This window comes from Prionailurus bengalensis, chromosome B4 (genome assembly GCF_016509475.1).
Source record: "Prionailurus bengalensis isolate Pbe53 chromosome B4, Fcat_Pben_1.1_paternal_pri, whole genome shotgun sequence".
NCBI classification, from domain to species: domain Eukaryota; kingdom Metazoa; phylum Chordata; class Mammalia; order Carnivora; family Felidae; genus Prionailurus; species Prionailurus bengalensis.
Window position 1 is genome coordinate 60,324,393 of NC_057358.1, and position 13,423 is coordinate 60,337,815.

Below are 13,423 nucleotides of genomic sequence, written 5' to 3' on the forward strand. Positions count from 1 at the left end.
CTCTGTTCCTCCCCCACCCACATTCTCTCTCTGTCTCTCTCTGTCTCTCTGTCTCTCTCTCACACACACACACACACACGCACACACACACACACATACACACACACACACAATAAATAAATAAACTTTAAAAAAAAAATCTCTCTTTTTTAAGTAGGTTCTATGCCCAGTGTGGGACTTGAATGTCATGACCCTGAGATCAAGAGTAGTGTGCTCTACTGACTGAGCTAGCCAGGCACCCCAAGTCACTCTTAATCTTTAACCTTTGACATTTTAATTATTATGTGTCTTGGTTTGGACCTCCTTGGGTTCATCTTGTTTAGAACTCTGTGCTTCTTGAACCTGGATGCCTATTTCCTTCTCTATGTCAAGGAAGTTTTCAGCTATTTTTTCAAATAGGATTTTTCCCTCTCTCTTGCTTCTTCTAGGTCCCCTATAATGAGAATGTTTTTTCACTTGATGCTGTCCAAAAGATCCCTTAATCTGCCTTCATTTATTACTATTTTCTCTTTTTATCCTTTAGCTTATGTGCATTTCATTACTCTGTCTTCCAGATCACTGATATGTTCTTCTGCATCCTCTAAACTGTTGATTCTCTCTAATATATATATTTTTTATTTTAGTTATCATATTCTCCAACTCTGGTTCTTTTTTACATTTTCTATCTCTTTATTGAGGTCCCAATGAGTTAATCTACTCTTCTCTGCAGTCCAGTGAGCATCTGTATGATAATTACCTTAAATTCTTTATTAAGCATATTGCTTACCTCCATTTCATTTAGGTCCTTTCTCTGAGTTTTTGTCTTGTTCTTCAGAGTATATTTCTCTATCTCCCCATTTCACTTGACTTCTTATATTTGTTTCTATGAATTAGGCAGATAACTACTTCTAAACTTGAAGTAATTGTCTTGTGTTATGCCCTATGTAGACCTTGTGTACTTGGTGGCTTTCACTGGCTGGAGATGTGTCTAGCATGAGCTGGGTGTCCCGGGACTCTCCACACAGTGGGTACCCTGGCAGGATAGCTGAAGTAGGTACAGGTCAGTGCAGTCCCTGCGCTCTTCATGCAGCAGGTGCCCTGGCAGGATAGTGGGTTCATGCAGGAGTTTCCTAAGGCTCTACACCCAGAAGGAATCTTGGCAGGATAGTTGAATCTGAAGTGGGTTTTATTCGGGTCGTCCTGGGGCTCTCCACAAAGAGGGCACCCTAGTAGGACAGCTGAAGCTGAAGTGGTTATATGTCATGGGATCCCAGGGCTCTCCATGCACTGGGCAGCCTGTCCTGACAGCTAAAGCTGAAGATGCAGGCCAGTGTTTCAGATTGTGTACACTGAGGGCACTCTGGCAGGACAGCTGAAGTGAGTGCAGGCTGGGGTTTCTGGGGGCACTGCATGCAGGGGGTGCCCTGGTGGGATGACTAGAGTTAAGGCAGTATGTGGACCAGGAGACCCCTCAGCTCTATACACAGTGAGTGTCCTGGTAGGATAGCTGAAGTGGGTGCAAACAAGTATGTTCCAGGACTGTCTTTACAGAGAGTGACTTGGAGAGGTGATGTACCTAGGCAGGGAGGGGTCCTGGGGTGCTCTGCCCAGGGGTTGCCATATATCACATTTTGTTTATTCATCTGTTGTGCATTTAGGTTGTTCTTATCTTTTGCCTATTGTGAATAATGCTGTTATGAACATTGATGTACACATATATGTTTGAGTCCTGCTTTAAGTTCCTTCGGGTATATACCTAGGATGGAATTGCTGGGTCATATGGTAATTCTGCTTAGTTTGTGAGGAACCACAACTGTTTTCCACAGTGGCTGTACCATTATATATTCCCACCAGCAAAGTGCGAGGGATCCAGTTTCTCCATATCCTTGCTGACACTTGTTATTTTCCATTTTTAAAAAGAATATAGCTATCCTACCAGGTGCAAAGTGGAGCAGACTTACATCTTCAGAGAATCATTATGGAAAACAGCATGAAGGATGGGTTGAAAGGGGAAAATCCAGCAGGCAGAGAAAATAGCTGAGAAGTTCTTGCTAGGGGTTGTTTTCTGAGCATTGGTCTAAGAGAGTAGCTCTGGACAGCAGAACATGAAAAGGGAGAGACCTATTATGACACATTTAAAAGAGAATTAATGACTGTTGTTTAGGGAGAGCAGGCATGCAAAAAGTGTCCAACAAGTTTTCTGACTTGGTTACCTACATGGAGGATGGTATTATATGTTGAGATTGAGGGATAGATGATGAATTCAGTTTTGGACACAATGAGAATGTATTATTTCTGGGATCTTCAAGTAGGCAGTTGGATGTGAGGGTCTGGAACTCGGGGTTGAGTCCTAGTCTGGAGAAAGAGATTCACACATCATTAATGTACAGACACAAGTGCAGGGATTGGCATGGATGCAGTCACTGGGGGAGGTGTGTGGAGTGGGAAGACTTGGGGGCTGAGGATATACTCTGGGGGTACTTGGGCCTAGACACAGTAAAGGAAGGAGGGAATCCTACCACAAATGTGAGAAGACATGGCTCTGAAGTAGGAGTATGTCAGAAACCAAAGGAAGAGGGATTTCAAAAGAGGAAGGCATGGAGCGAAGCAAATTGGGGAGATGTTTGGATTGTATTTGCTCCCAATTTCATTCGTCTTTGTTTGATGTAGGGAGAAGGCCTACATTTCATTCAAAATGCAGTGAAAGTAGTTTTTAAGGAAAACTTGCATTGTATTTTGAAAAAAATTATGTCTCTGTCATATAAGATGCTACACTAAGAAAGTGAATCTAAATAATGCGAACATTATTGATATCAGAAAGCTTGTTAAATCCATATGTAAAAATATGACTATAGACCAAATGCCAGTATGGAGAAAAAAATATAGATAGCAAATTTACTAATTACCTAGGTTTGTGCTGCAAACAAGAAGTGAATCGTTTGGCTAACACAATCATGCCTTTTTCCTGTTCTACCAGGGACCATGAAATAGTGGTATATTTGGCTTTTGTAAGTACAGTAGGTTGGGATTTCACCAAAGAGGTGAATTCAGTGAGTGAGTTCATTTGCCAAAACATCTATAATCAAAAAAACCCATGATTCATAACAGCTAAAGTTTGTCTTTTGAAATTGAAGTAATGTGTATGAATATACAGTTCCAGACTAATAGGAAGAAAATCATTCGCCTGTAAAATTATTTTCTGTTTTATTCCCTAAGTATGATGTTAGACTAAAAGGGGAAAAGAGAAAAGAAGCTGACTTAATCTAACCTAGTTTTTTGCTTCAGAGACCAATCACAGAGCAGACTGGAAATGATGACAGCAACAGGAGAGGCTTAATGGAAGACATACCAGCCTCCTGTTAGGTATATGACCTTGAGCAGTCATTAACCTTAGTGGCCTCAATTCCATCCTCTGTAAAATGGGGATGGTGACAACTACATGATTCGCAAATGTGAGAATCAGATAACATATGTGAAAAAATATATACATATATATAATCTTTGGTTACGAATTCCTTGTTTTTTTGTTTTTTTTTTTTTAATGTAATTTACTGTCAAGTTAGCTAACATATAGTGTATACAGTGTGCTCTTGGTTTGGGGTAGATTCCCGTGATTCACTTCTTACATATGACACCCAGTGCTCATCTCAACAAGTGCCCTTCTCAATGCCCATCACTCATTTTCCCCGCTCCCCCAACCTCCCCATCAACCCTCAGTTTGTTCTTTGTATTTAAGAGTCTTTTATGGGTTTGCCTCCCTTTCTGTTTGAAACTATTTTTTTCCCTTTCCCTTCCCCCATGGTCTTCTGTTAAGTTTCTCAAGTTCCACCCATTCGAAAACATATGATATCTATCTTTCTCTGACTGACTTATTTCACTTAGCATAATACCCTCCAGTTCCATCCATGTTGCTGCAAATGACAGGATTTCATTCTTTCTCATTGCCAAGTAGTATTCCATTGTATATATAAACCACGTCTTCTTTATTCATTCATCAATTGATGGACATTTGGGCTCTTTGGATAATTTGGCTATTGTTGAAAGTGCTGCTATAAACTTTGGGGTACATGTGCCCCTATGAATCAGCACTCCTGTATCCTTTGGATAAATTCCTAGTAGTGCTATTGCTGGGTCATAGGGTAGTTCTATTTTTAATTTTTTGAGGAACCTCACAATGCTTTCTAGAGCAGCTGCACCAGTTTGCATTCCCACCAACAGTGCAAGAGGGTTGCTATTTCTCCACATCCTCGCCAGCATCTATAGTTTCCTGGTTTGTTCATTTTAGCCACTCTTACCAGTGTGAAGGGGTATCTCAGTGTGGCTTTGATTTGTTATTTTCCTGATGATGAGTAATGTTGAGCATATTTTCATGTGTCTGTTGGCCATCTGGATGTCTTCTTTGGAAAAGTGTCTATTCATTCTTCTGCCCATTTCTTCACTGGATTATTTGGTTTTTTTTTGGTGCTGAGTTTGGTAAGTTCTTTATAGATTTTGGATACTAACCCTTTATCCAATATGTCATTTGCAAATATCTTTTCCCATTCTTTAGGTTGCCTTTTAGTTTTATTGATTGTTTCCTTTGCAGTGCAGAAGCTTTTAATCTTGATGAGGTCCCAATAGTTTATTTTTGCTTTTATTTCCCTTGCCTTCGCAGATGTGTCAAATAAGAAGTTGCTGTGGCTGAGGTGAAAGAGATTGTTGCCTGTTTTCTCCTCTAGGGTTTTGATGGTTTCTTGTCTCACATTTAGGTCTTTCAACCATTTTGAGTTTGTTTTTGTGTATGGTGTAAGAAAGTGGTCCAGTTTCATTCTTCTGCATGTTGCTGTCCAGTTCTCCCAGGACCATTTGCAAAAGAGACTGTCTTTTTTCCATTGGATACTCTTTTCTGCTTTGTCAAAGATTAGTTGGCCATACATTTGGGGATCCGATTCCAGGTTCTCTATTCTATTCCATTGGTCAATGTGTCTGTTTTTGTGCCAATACCATACTGTCTTGGTAATTACAGCTTTGTAGTACAGGCTAAAGTCTGGGATTGTGATGCCTCCCACTTTGGTTTTCTTTTTCAACATTACTTTGACTATTCAGGGTCTTTTGTGGTTCCATATAAATTTCAGGATTGTTTGTTTCAGCTTTGGGAGGAATGCCAGTGCAATTTTGATTTGGATTGCATTGAATGTGTAGGTTGCTTTGGGTAGTATTGACATTTGAACAGTATTTGTTCTTCCAATCCATGAGCATGCAATGTTTTTCCATTTCTTTGTATCTTCTTTGATTTCCTTCATAAGCTTTGTATAGTTTTCAGCATACAGATCTTTTACATCTTTGGTTAGGTTTATTCCTAGGTATTTAAAATATTGTTGACACAGTACCACAACTATGAAAGCTATTTTTTATTTAGACAGTGAGAAGGAAAAGCATCCCTTAAGTTTTTATCTTAGTGGCTCTTTTTATCTGGCATATTTATAAGCATCTCTTTATAAAGTTTATTAATTTTTCTATAGAATGAATTTTTAAGCAAGAAAATATTAAAAACTCAAAATATGTCAGATAAATATAATAGTTCAAAGGTAAGCTAAACTTGGAAAATGATAATTGTTGAGTCAAGAGGGAAATTTGGCAAGATGAATCAGAAACCTTAAAATAGTTATCCATAACATTGTATTTCTGAAGGGTTATCATGGGAAAAATAATCAAATATGCACGCACCACAATAGTATTAGCTATATTATTTATAATATTGAAATATCCAGTAATAGAAAATGATTAGATTATGGTTTAGCTAACCAATGGGCTATTTAATCATTTTCAGTCCTTTTCCCCAAGAATATCTGATGGTGTGGGAAATATTTGTGTTACAATGTTAAGTGAATAAGACAAGCTATAAAAAATTATACACTATTATCTGAACTTTATTCATTGTATGTAATATTCTATATATTATACATTCCATATATAGTATATATTCTGTTTATATATGGAACACACATCTCCATAAATAGACTATATACACATACACACCATATCTAAATTAAATAGTCAAAGCTGTTTTCTGTATGTATCTAGATACATGTTTAAGAAAAAGACTGGAAGGAGACAGTAAAATATTAACTATGATAATTTCCAGGTGATATTATGGGTACTTTCTTCTGAGTTTTTCAAGTGCCCCCTGAAAAATGATGCATTTGGAAATATATTTTTTAAATATGTATTTTTAGAAAACAACTTGCCTCTTTTTCTCTCTCTCCTTTATAACCATGGATTAGCTTTGTTCTACAGGTGTATTTATATCTAATGATCAGCATGGATCCTTATATTACTGTCTTTCACTCTTTTGGTTGTCTGAATGTCCATTTCTAATAGATTCTTTAGGAAGGGCTCATGAGATCATTGTAGCCTGAAAGTTGGCAAGTTTATAATAGTTTGTTTGCAGCTTTGTACTTGGAGGTCAATTTGGGTAGATATAAAATCCTGGACTCATATTTCCCTTCCTTGAGTATCTTAAATTTGGGCACTAAGAATTGTTGAAAAATCTACTAACAATCTTGTTTTCTTTTCCTTATTAGTGACTTAGCCTTTTTGCCTGGTTGTCCAGTGATTTTTTTTTTCTTTACAGTAGTTTTAACTATGGGGCACCTGGGTGGCTCAGTTAAGTGTCCCACTCTTGATTTCACAGTTTGTGAGTTCGAGCCCCACATTGGGCTCTGCACTCTCAGCACCAAGCCTGCTTGGGATTCTCTCTCTCTTCTCTCTCTGCCCCTCCCTCACTTGCACGTGCTTGCTCTCTCTCTCAAAATAAATAAACTTTAAAGAAAAAGAAAGTAGTTTTAATTATGATTCCTTGTTGGCCATGCTAACATGGTTATGGTATCCTTTTAATATATAATTCCGGGATTTTTTCCAAATTTTAGAAAAATGTTCTGGAATTATAGTTTTAATGTTTATTTTGTTCTATTGTTTGGCATTCTTTGCAATCTCAGTCATATTTATATTGGGCTTATTTTTGTTTTTTGTTTTTTACACTTCTGTGTGTATCACTTTCTATTGAATATATTTTAAATCTCATTTAAGTTTTTTTTCCTTATTGAAGTTCAGTTGACATACAATGTTATATTAGATTTGGGTGTACAACATAGTGATTTGGCAATTCACACATTCAGTGCTCACTATGATAAATGTAGTTATCTGTTACCACATAACATTATTATAATATTATTGATGATGTTCCCCATGCTGTACTTTTCATCTCTGTGGCTTATTTATATTTTATAACTGGAATTTTGTACCTCTTAATTCTCTTCACCTATTTTGCCAATCTTCTCATCCACTTCCCCTCTGGCAACCACCAGTTTGTTCTCTGTATTTAAGAGGTTTTTTTTTTTTTTTTTTTTGTCTGTTTGTATTGATACATTTGGAAATATATTTCTTAAAATATATATTTTTTATTTTTTTCCATTTTATTATTGTTTTATTTTTTTTAATATGAAATTTATTGTCAAATTGGTTTCCATACAACACCCAGTGCTCATCCCAACAGGTGCCCTCCTCAATGCCCATCACCTACTTTCCCCTCCCCCCCCCCAACCCCCATCAACCCTCAGTTTATTCTCAGTATTTAAGATTCTCTTATGGTTTGCCTTATTCCCTCTGTAAGTTTTTTTTTTCCCTCCCCCTTCTTCTCTCCCCTGATCTTCTGTTGAGTTTCTCAGGATCCACATATGAGTGAAAACATATGGTATCTTTCTCTGCCTGACTTATTTCACTTAGCATAACATTCTCCAGTTGCTACATCCATGTTGCTACAAATGGCCAGATTTCATTCTTTCTCATTGCCAAGTAGTATTCCATTGTATATATAAACCACATCTTCTTTATCCATTTGTCAGTTGATGGACATTTAGGCTCTTTGAAATATATATATTTTAAAAACTACTCAGCCTGCATGATTTTTTAATGTGGAAAGTATTCTGTCGCCATCAGTATATTTTATTTTAGTAGTGGTCTGGTGACTCCATTTCTTAATGAATAACACATACACATACATACACAAACATACATGTATGTATATATTCCCACACACATATATACATTTGGCATAGTCTGCTAGGGAATATGCTACTGTGAATATTAATGTTATTGGCAAGTGATCAGACTTTCTAGTCTGCAGTGATATTTTTCATCATCCAGATGAATTCTAACAAAATAAATTCCTTTTGTTTAAAGGTCTGAAATTCTTAATTCATTTTTAGGCTATTTTCATACAGCTGACGTAAAATTTTTGGTAAAGCCATCAATTGTTTAAAAATTATTCTATTTAACATTATTCATATTAAAATTCTATTTCTCAGGATTGGCATGAGATCATTTTTAAGTAGAGCACCAATTATTGTTCATTGTCAGCTACCATGGTTCCTGTCGCCCTGTTGGGGATCATGTGCCTGTAGCCTCGGGAGGAGAACCACCGTTTGTGTCAACAGTGATAATCATTTCTGGTCATTAGGAGCTCAGGGTAGCATTCGTAACTAAACACTGAACAGGAATTAGGATGATGGTACTTAATCTCACATTTATTTCTCTTTCAAGAATTAAATAAAATCTGTTTCATGTAGTTTGACATTTTATCCTGCTTTTTTGTAGAAAGGAAGATGGTGAACAACACGTACAAATGAAGTCCTTCAGGTACATTAAATTGTGAGATTGGCACGTGGTGGGTGGAAAAGGCTGCACATGCAAACCTTTAGCCAAAGTGAAAGGCAACATCAAGACAGAATTGGTTCACGAATATGAGGTTTTTCTATCTACTTTCTTTTCTATCTACTTGAATAACATTTTGTCTTAAGATGCCTCTAAATTTTTCTTACAAGAGCTGTTTATTAAAATATTTCCCTTAAGCACTAGAGAAGAGTGGGTTCCTTATATAAACAAATATAAATAAATATATAACCAAGTATAAACAAAATATAAACAAACGATTACTTATGAGGAGCTTCTGATGGTTAGGAATTCATCGTCGTAAAATTCTCTGTCAGTTGTTTCAACGTAGTCTCAACATCAAGAAAAATTTTTCTAGATCTGGCCACCTGGCCGCATCTCAGTGTTGCTTTTTCGTCATTTATTCTGGCTTTTGATGTGATTTACAAAACTCTGGCATGGGTCAGAGTGGCAATAACAGTACACAGAATTCAGAGCCAGAGCCCTGCTGCTCCATTAATGAAGTGAGCACCAGTCTCTGGGAAGCATGCCTTTCCTTCATAGGATCGTCCAGATGTCTTGTCAAGTGCATCTCCTTGAAGAAAAGAACTTTATTCAAATGCTAGCTATTGTGCCTTCCTCTGGGTTCCCTGGTTCCTACCGTCATCATTCATTGTTCTCCACAGTGGCCTTGGTCCCACCTGTCCTCACCTGTCTCTAACCCACAGCTCTGAGAGCACCCTGTCTGCTGTACAGCCGTGGCATCGGGCATCTCTGTCCATTGCTGTTGTCCGTGCTGGTGGGTAATACGGGTAGAAACAAGAGGTGATCATTCTAACACAAGGATAACTATAACATTCTTCTGATCATTAAATTTTAATCTAAAAATTACTCGTGAATAGACCAAAGTATGAGTGCATAACTAAATTTTATGTGAATACACATATAATTTTAATTCCATCCCGTTCACTCAAAAGGACATAGTTTGTTCCAGGAATGGCATTACCCAAGTGTGAATGGTTGCGGGGAGAGGGAAGTATTATCTCCATCAGTCTCCTTTAGTGTTCTCCCCACCCCCCCACTCTTTTATGTAGAAAAATTACATTTTCTTTCATCTAATTTAAAGTTGCCGTAGGGGCGCCTGGGTGGCTCAGTCGGTTAAATGTCCGACTTCAGCTCAGGTCATAATCTCGTGGGTCATGGGTTTGAGCCCTGCATCAGGCTCTGTGCTGACAGTTCAGAGCCTGGAGCCTGCTTCAGCTTTTGTCTCCCTCTCTCTTTCTGCCCTTCCCCCACTCACGCTCTGTCTGCCTCTTGCTCCCAAAAATAAACATGAAAAAATTTTTAGAAAATAAAGTTGTTATAGAAATAGCTCCAAGCAAGTCTCCTACTTCTTACCCATCAGATTGTCCTTTGAAAACTCTTCTTACGTGGAAATTCTGGAGTTGCCATGATCTGAGTATTCTAAGAGAAACAGACAAATGCTTACAGTTAAGCGTGAAGAGTAAAATAGCCTAATTCTTGAAATGTAAGATCCACATTTTCCCCCTACATTTTCCCAGCTGTGAAAAATGTCTTATCAATGGCATCTTTCTGCTAATTGGCAACGTTTTTCTTGCCTTCTGATGTATTAACACTGAATTTCCAACAGATGGTGGCTTAGGTTTGGTGACATATGGTAACAGTATAAAAGGTACTGAGGTAGTGGAGAGAGGGAAGTGATTAATCATGCAGTAGTCATAGAAAGTTTTTGGGAGAATAACCGAGCTGGGTTTTGAAGAAGTAGGATTTTTCTATGAATATAGAAGGGAAGGATATTCTAAGCCTAGTAAAGAGCAAGTTAGTGGAGATGTGAGAGGACTTGGCATGTTTGAGGACTAGCAAGTCATTTGGCGTTGCTACTAAATAACACTTGGAGAGGTAGGGAAAGCATGGAGAGATGGAACTAACTGAGGGCACAAGCCAGGGCATGGTGAACCTTGAGATGTCATTAGGGAGTTTGGCTCTTCCTCTTAGGCAGTGGAAATGTATTTAGCAGCTTTATGCGGTGGAATTCGATGACTTCATTTGTTTTAGAATAATTTTGGAAGCGGCGGTTTGTATAGACTGGAAGAGGAAGACACTAGAAAGCATAGCAGGTTAAAAGGCTTTTGGGGATAGTGCAGTGAGCTATCACCTAATGAATTAAGGTGGCGACCAATGAATGGAGAGGAAGAGAAGACATATTTAAGAACTAGAACCTATAGGAATTTGTGATTATGTGGTTCCTCAGAGTAAAGAAGGAAGGGTTTAGAATGACCCTAGTGATGTCAGCAACCAAGATAAACTCTATAGAAGGAGTAAATCAGGGGTAATGGAGGAAGGAGAAATAAAATGGGGCAAATTGCAAAGAATGTATTCAGTGTGGGATTACTTGAGGCTTAAGGCGCTTGTGAATCACATAGGTGTGTAATTCAAGTTCTGAAGGTCGGGGCCTGAGTGAGGTATGAATGAGGTAGGGATTTCATAGTAAGCAGCTTATGTACAATTGTAAAGTCTTTGCAGAAAGGAGGTATCTCAGGGTGAAGCTGTAAGGTGAGGAAAGAGTATAGCCAAACAGGGAATCTTGGGGACACCACTGTTTAAGGATCGAAGAGCTGATAAAGAGACTAAGGGGACTGAGCTGAGCAGGAGGAATGCAGGAGCAGGAACAGTCCCAGAAGCCGGAAAAAGAATAAGAAATGTCAGTACTGTCAAATTCAAGTCAGGGATCAGCAAGGAACTGCATAAAATAAGGACACTAGAAATAGTTTCAGTGGGTCAGTGTCTGTGGGAGGTTGATTTTAATAGACGGAAAGCCTGTGAAGTGAAAGACATAGTGGAGATGGTGTTCTTCCCAGCAAGCTGGCTGAGAAGGGAAGATGGCAAGGAAAAAAATCCCTAGAATTGGGAAAAGGTTGTTTCCCCCCGCCCCCCGGATGGAGAGATTTGCACACACTTGTAGCCCCATGGGAAGGAGCTGTGGAAGAGAGTGACCTTAAGATGCTGATAGCTGCGGGGGCTCCTGGGTGGCTCAGTCGGTTAAACTTCCGACTTCGGCTCAGGTCATGATCACACAGCTTATGAGTTCGAGCCCCGTGTTGGGTTCTGTGCTGACAGTTCAGAGCCTGGAGCCTGCTTGGAATTCTGCATCTCCCTCTTTCCACCCCTCCCCTTCTCTGTCTCTGTCTGTCTCAAAACTAAACATTAAAAAAAAAAAAAAAAAAAAAAGCTGATAACTGCTGATGATAATACCCGGGAGGAGTGAGCTGCAATGAAAGGCTACTCAACTCTTCCTCTGAAGACAGGAAGTTATAAAACTACCCGCGTGGTTCTCAGACACATCTTAATTCTTGAAGGCTTGCAGAAATAAGATAGGGAGGAAGGAGCAGGAGTAGTTGGTGGGGTGAAAGCTCCGTGAATGAGCACCGTCCCTGTGCTCAGCAGCGCCCTCCTCTTCCCTGAACTGCCAGTGCAGGGCCAGAGTTGGGAGCTAGGACCGCGTGTGCTTGGGGGCCTCCTCTGGCTCCAGCTGGTGCCTCTGGGGGAACCGTGGGTCTGCTCATTGTTAAAATAAAGGAGGTTCTTTTCCTTCTTAGAGAAGCTCATAGTCAAACTGAAAAGCGGAGGAGAGATAAAATGAATAACCTGATTGAAGAACTGTCTGCAATGATCCCTCAGTGCAATCCCGTGGCACGTAGACTGGACAAACTTACGGTTTTAAGAATGGCTGTCCAACACGTGAGATCTTTAAAAGGTGAGTTTGGAAGTGGCTTCCACACTTGGATTTGTGAAGTCCTCCCTGTAATCAAGGTACTTGATTCATTCGTTCTGTTGTTATTGGCTACTGAGATTCTGTGCAGATGTGTCTTTCAGCTTTATAGGCATCAGTTTTTTATAGGCATCAATCTTGATACTTGCTGATATTCTGTATGTGGAAAGAGCACGACTCTAGATATCGAAAATCTTGGTTTCACTAAAAGCTTTATCTTAAGTGCACACAGTACGTTTTTCCATTTGTGTCATCTTCCAAGTCTTTTATCAATGTCTTACAGTTTTCGGAATATAGTTCTTCCACTTCCTTGGTCAGATTTATTCCTAGGTATTTTATTATTTTTGATGCAATGCTAAATGTAATTGTTCTATTAATTTCTCCTTCTGCTAGTTATTAGTGTATAGAAGGGCAATGGATTTTTGTATATTGATTTTGTATCCCGCAACTTCACTGAATTCATTTATTAGTTCTAATAGTTTTTTGGTGGAATCTGTAGGATTTTCTCTGTATAGTATTTTGTCACCTGCTTATAGTGACAGTTCTACTCCTTCCTCACCAGTTTGGATGCCTCTTCTTTCTTTTTCTTATCTGATTGCTGTGGCTAAGACTTCGAGTACTATGGTGAATAAAAGCAGTAAGAATGAGCATCCTCATCTTCTTCCTGATCTTAGAGGAAAAGCATTCAGCTTTTTACCACTAAGAATGAAGTTAGCTCTGGGTTTGTCATTTATAGCATTTATTATGTTATGTTCCCTCTGTACCCACTTTGCTGAGTTTATCTAAATATTGTGTTTGCCAAATGCTTTTTCCTGCATCTGTTGAGGTGATCATATGATGTTTATCTTTCATTTTATAACATGGTGTATTTTGATTGATTTGCAGATACCAAACCATCCTTGCATCTCTGGAACAAATCCCACTTGATCATGGTGAATGATCCTTTTAATGTATTGTTAAATTTGG

The 13,423-nt window shown here is 38.6% G+C and overlaps 1 protein-coding gene across 2 annotated transcripts in view; it reads left to right on the top strand.

Moving 5' to 3' along the window:
* The window catches only part of ARNTL2 (aryl hydrocarbon receptor nuclear translocator like 2), a 131,257-nt gene that overhangs the window by 52,747 nt on the left and 65,087 nt on the right, over nt 1-13,423 (top strand). For both annotated transcript variants that reach the window (XM_043561558.1, XM_043561559.1), the window contains exons 3-4: nt 8,614-8,655; nt 12,285-12,442. In XM_043561558.1, the coding sequence (XP_043417493.1) occupies nt 8,614-8,655; nt 12,285-12,442 (200 nt within the window). The remainder of the gene's footprint in view (nt 1-8,613; nt 8,656-12,284; nt 12,443-13,423) is intronic.